This window comes from Leuresthes tenuis, unplaced genomic scaffold (assembly GCF_036924035.1).
Source record: "Leuresthes tenuis unplaced genomic scaffold, fLeuTen1.0.hap1 SCAF_7, whole genome shotgun sequence".
Taxonomy (NCBI): domain Eukaryota; kingdom Metazoa; phylum Chordata; class Actinopteri; order Atheriniformes; family Atherinopsidae; genus Leuresthes; species Leuresthes tenuis.
In genome coordinates, this window is record NW_027325361.1 from 37,098,268 (window position 1) to 37,103,300 (window position 5,033).

Here is a 5,033-nt window from a genome sequence, read left to right on the forward strand (position 1 = left end):
ACCCCAAACTTAGTTTTTTTAATGTGTCAACAACGCCGGTTGACTCTAACAACGTTAACGTCAAGCCGGTCGTTGAAGATTCAGGAGAGCTACTCCTATGTGATGAGCTATCAGCTATTTCTGACGGAGCAGACGAGCTGATGGATGACAAGCCGACTAATTCGGAATATTGGGAGATGACCTGGCGCTGTGGCCAGCCGTTGTTAACGAGAGGGAACGATGCGACATTGTGATGAAAGGACCAGTTCAACTCGAGCTAGAGTTACCCCGAAACCAAGAAGGTCGGCGATTCACAAAAGTCAATTACTTCATGTTAATGAGGAACAGGGAGAAAATCAACAGGTCCTGGCTAGTCTACAGCAAGTCCAAGGATTCTGCCATGTGCTTTTCGGTGATGGAGACACACAGCTGAGCTCCAACACAGGCTTTAGCAACTTTAGAAGCCTCCAAGCTCACCTTAAGCAACATGAGAGGTCTGCCCAACCCGTCTCACACATGGATGCCTGGCAGACACTGAGCACTCACCTATCGATCAGGTGAGACAGGATCTCATAAATGCTGAAGCTACTAGATGGAAAGAATTTTTAAAAAGATTGCTTGCCATTGTTAGCCATCTCGCTGAGCATAATCTTGCATTTAGAGGACACAAAGTTGTATGAATGTTCATGGCAATTTCCTGGGACAAGTGCAATTAATGGTTCAATTTTACCCATGAAGGAGCATCTGTGGAGAATTCAAGAAAAACAGCTCACAGATACATACCTCAGTAAGCATATTCAAAATGAATGAATATGCCTTGTTGCACAGTTTACTACTGATGCATTAGTAGAGCAACGTCACCTTTACATCAACCTCACTCCCATACACCCACTCTCTACTACTCCAACTAAGTTCTCTCTCTTTCTCACTCACACAACTGTCTGGTGAGTTTTCTTTGTAAAAAATTAAATAAATACATACTTTGCATTTTGATATGTACTGGTGTTATATTTTAAACTTATTTCTCACATTCTACTCTTTATTTAATGCAAGTAGCCTATTGGGTCCCTTTGTGTTAAAAGAACGGTTTTGAAGGGCCCCCAGCTAAGTTCGCCTAGGGCCCCCAAATTGTTAAATCCGCCACTGATGATGATTTACACAATCAAATCATTCTCAGTTGCTCGTTTCACGTCTGGCTCATGCAGCATCTTTCCTCCTCTCCTATAAAGCCTGTGAGCCTTTCTAGTTTTCCTCGATCAGTCTTCGGCAAAGTGGTAATTGCTTGTGTTACACCGTAACGCCGCTGCAGGGGCGGTGTCTGCCCGTATCTGCCCTGGCTGCCACTTGTCGGACGCCTCTGACAGAGGGGCGGGTTCTTCTCAGTGAGAAGGTTAAGTACAGTAGCTGTCCGCAACAGAGCTCCAGTCCCCCTCTGACTCGCCCACCTTCACTCTGCCTCGCAGGCTGAGTGTGACTTTTATACCGAGGCTAAATTTCGAGGGATGCTGAACGCACATCCTTGCCCGGCCCTGCACTGGTCTGATTTCTGCAGCGATATCTAGGGGGAAAGTTACCTTCCGGCGCACAACGAGAAGCAGCAGCTCATCGGAGGCACCACGCTCTGCAGCTTCTAGGACTCGGTGGATTCTAAAGACTTCCTTACAAGAGAAAAAGTCGATTTTATCACCTGTTGCGGGATTTTCCGGCTGGTCATAGCCACATGTGGAAATGGCCTTGAGTGGGAGCATTTTACCTTCAATCTCCACGTTTTCTATCCAAAAGGAGAAAGGTTGGGAACATGTAAGTTGTGCTCTTATTTAGTTCAGCCAGCTCTGGCTTTGGCACAGATCCAGTGCATCACTTTTGGTACATTTGCTTATTTGCTCTTGGAGAGTTTTAACCACACAGAGCTCGGAGCAGGCTATGCAATCAGCTGTTGAACTGAGTTTAATTTAGTTCTTTTGTGGCTGCACATTTTGAACTCTTTTTTATTTGAATTCTTGTCATTAGTCATCTGCAGAGCTGAGAAAACTTTTATTGCTGCTTTAAAAAGAAAAGTAGATCAATAACTGTACTCTTACCTGCGCTCCAGGGGCGGAGGGGCGCCATGAGCAGCGCGCCAGAGGTGGACAGCAGCTATCTGGACAAAAAGGTCGAAGAGGACTTGGACAACTTCCTGGATCTTGAGTTTATTCTTGCAAACACCACCAGCTGCGACTGCGCGCCAGTCTCCGGGACTGCAGCTGAGTGCTATGGACCTCAGGAGTCCGGGGAATCCGTATTTCACCAGCAGCAGCAGGCCAACTACACATCTGTGTCGGACATGAACATCCCTCCACCGCCTTGGCACAGTCTGATGGCGGAGCTTCTTCGGTCTGACATGGATAGCAGCCCCACAATCCAGGGGAGATTCATGATCAGCTCCACATCTTTCTCCTCCCAGGAGGACATTAAAGTTGAGCTCACCACAACGGACGCTTACGGACCTCAGAGCTGTGCTAAAACAAAGCATGAAGGGAGTGTCTCTTGCTTGGTGTCATGTGAGCAGCAGCCGAGGCTGGCCAACTCTCCGCAGGCTTCCATAGGCAGCATAACCCCACCGCTCAGTCCGGAGGACCTGATGAGCTCCGAGTACCAAAAGTCTCAGATGTGCGATACCAGCACGCTGATATTCCCGCAGAGTTTTGTCTGTCACACTGCGTCCGGGGTATTTCCTCACCAGTATACCGGGATCCAGCTTCCCCACGGGGCTCACAGCCGTAATCCGCGCCCCGGTGTGTTCGGAGAGGACGCGGCCAGGAGCATTCAGCAGCAGCCTGTAGCCGTGCAGCGGGTGCTGCTTACCCCACCCTCTTCCCCTCTGGAAATGATTGACAGCAAGCCGAAGAGGAGCCGTCGAACGTGGCCGAGGAAACGGACTGCGACGCACACCTGCACGTTCACCGGCTGCGGGAAAACGTACACTAAGAGCTCCCACCTGAAGGCTCACCTCAGGACGCACACAGGTAACAACCGCATGTTGAATATGTACTCAGAGTTGTCCATTCAGCCAACCATTACTTGCCTTCAAACAATGACGTCACTAACGCTTGTTTTGTGGCTGCAGGGGAGAAACCGTACCACTGCAGCTGGGAGGGCTGCGGCTGGAAGTTCGCTCGCTCTGACGAGCTCACACGTCATTTCAGGAAGCACACCGGGCATCGACCGTTCCAGTGTGACCTGTGTGAACGGGCCTTCTCCCGGTCAGACCACCTCGCCCTGCACATGAAGAGGCACATGTGAGAAAAGTCCTGAGAGGAGAAAACGTAACAGACTGTGCGAGGTCCGCACCGCACCCACCGGACACATAGCTGTGAGGATCCGCCCCAGACTGTGTGATCTGGCCACTTTGGACTACACTGTCATAATTATAATATTATAATATTATAATATTACAGCGCTTGTTTTTGTATGGGTTTAAGTATCAAGCACCATAAGCCTATAAATTTGGCTTAGGTGTAGTCTGTTTGCTAAAGAAGAAAATAAAATATGTGACAATAATAAAATGAATATATAAATAAAAAAAAATAAAAAATAAAAATCTTTTTAAATTAAAGACAATTTTTTTAGAAAAATTATAAACAAATCCCAAAGAACAATTAGATGCCATGACAAAGACAGATTGATTCTGTTCTGACAAGTTTTTTATTACAGTGATGTAGCTGGTACTACATTTTTATATGAAATAGCGATCATTCAAACACAAATGCAAAAACGTTTTTACTCAACATATCATGCACATGTTACTGAAGTAAATGGATGGAGACAGGACTCTTTAAAGTGATTCTTATTTTCATTTGGACATTAGTGCCTTCTATATCACAATACATCTTCTGAGAGCCATATTCTCTACTTGCTAAGAGACACTTAGTTTAATTCTTGAATAAGCTTTGAGACAATGTTTTATTCCAAACTGCCTTTGGGCCTGTCCTCCCTGAAGGATTTAGCAGAATGTCTGCTGTTGTGTTTTTTCGTGTCATTGAAGCGCATGCTATCTCAACTCTGTTTGATTGATGAAGAACTACAATGTTTTGGCAAAAAGATTTATTTGTGTCTTGAAGAAATGCACATATACAATGTTTATATTATGTAAATATTTTATTTTATTATATGTATTAAACTTAACTGACAACAGGATGTCTGAGTCCTGAATGTGATTGTCAAAGGTTTAGATAGAGATTGAACATTTATATGAAGTGAACATGAACATTTACACACAGCTGCAGGTCCTTATTTAAAAGGCCCAGTTTCACCTTGAAATCTGTTGAACCATTTCCAATTAATTTATTTACTAGAACACAACTGATTCCTTTGCTTCAGATAGTTTCAGAAAGACAGGAAAAGTATGCATAGTTTCCTACAGAAAATGGGCGAAGAGAAGAGTATCAAAGAAAAAAATGTTCATCAGCACGCTTGTATTTATATATTGTTCAGAGGTGGAATTTTATTCCAGATACATCAAATTCAATCATTTTTCTACATAGCATCAATTCACAACAAGAGTAATCTCAAAGACAGAAAATAGGGGACAACAAACACTGTAACACTATTCAAAAGATATCTGTTGAGACAGGGAAACACAGCTTAATGACAACAGTCAGTGGGTTTACATGATGAAATTAACTCGATTATAGCTATAGTTGGGTTATGCTCCTTATCTGAGCAAGGGTAATTATCCTTGGATATGTGAACGAATCGCGGTGCAAAAAGCACAAAGCATGTCATACCCCGGTACCATAGGTGGCGCTGTACCCATTTCATCTATCGCTAATAGAGCCACTTCCTGTTGACGTCTTCACCACCAACAACAACAAACTCAGGCATTCAGAAAGATGGAGAACGCAGAGCGAGATGAAGCTGCGTCCCTCTCCATCTGTGATGAGCTGGTTATGGAACAGACGATGCACAACGGCGCATTCTCCATCGCGCTGTTTGTTTCTTTCTGACGACAACAACAGGAATATTGTCTCCTTCCACTTCCGGGTGACGATCCCAGGAAAAAATTCAGTTCAATT

General features: G+C 44.7%; 1 protein-coding gene across 1 annotated transcript; it reads left to right on the forward strand.

The window, feature by feature from the left end:
• The first annotated feature begins 1,262 nt into the window (after window positions 1-1,262).
• On the forward strand, window positions 1,263-4,148 carry LOC140312415 (Krueppel-like factor 2). The gene is made up of 3 exons (XM_072390244.1): window positions 1,263-1,779; window positions 2,072-2,984; window positions 3,086-4,148. The coding sequence occupies exons 1-3, from the start codon at window positions 1,708-1,710 to the stop codon at window positions 3,259-3,261; spliced, it is 1,161 nt and encodes a 386-aa protein (XP_072246345.1). The 5' UTR covers window positions 1,263-1,707; the 3' UTR covers window positions 3,262-4,148.
• The last annotated feature ends 885 nt before the right edge of the window (window positions 4,149-5,033 follow it).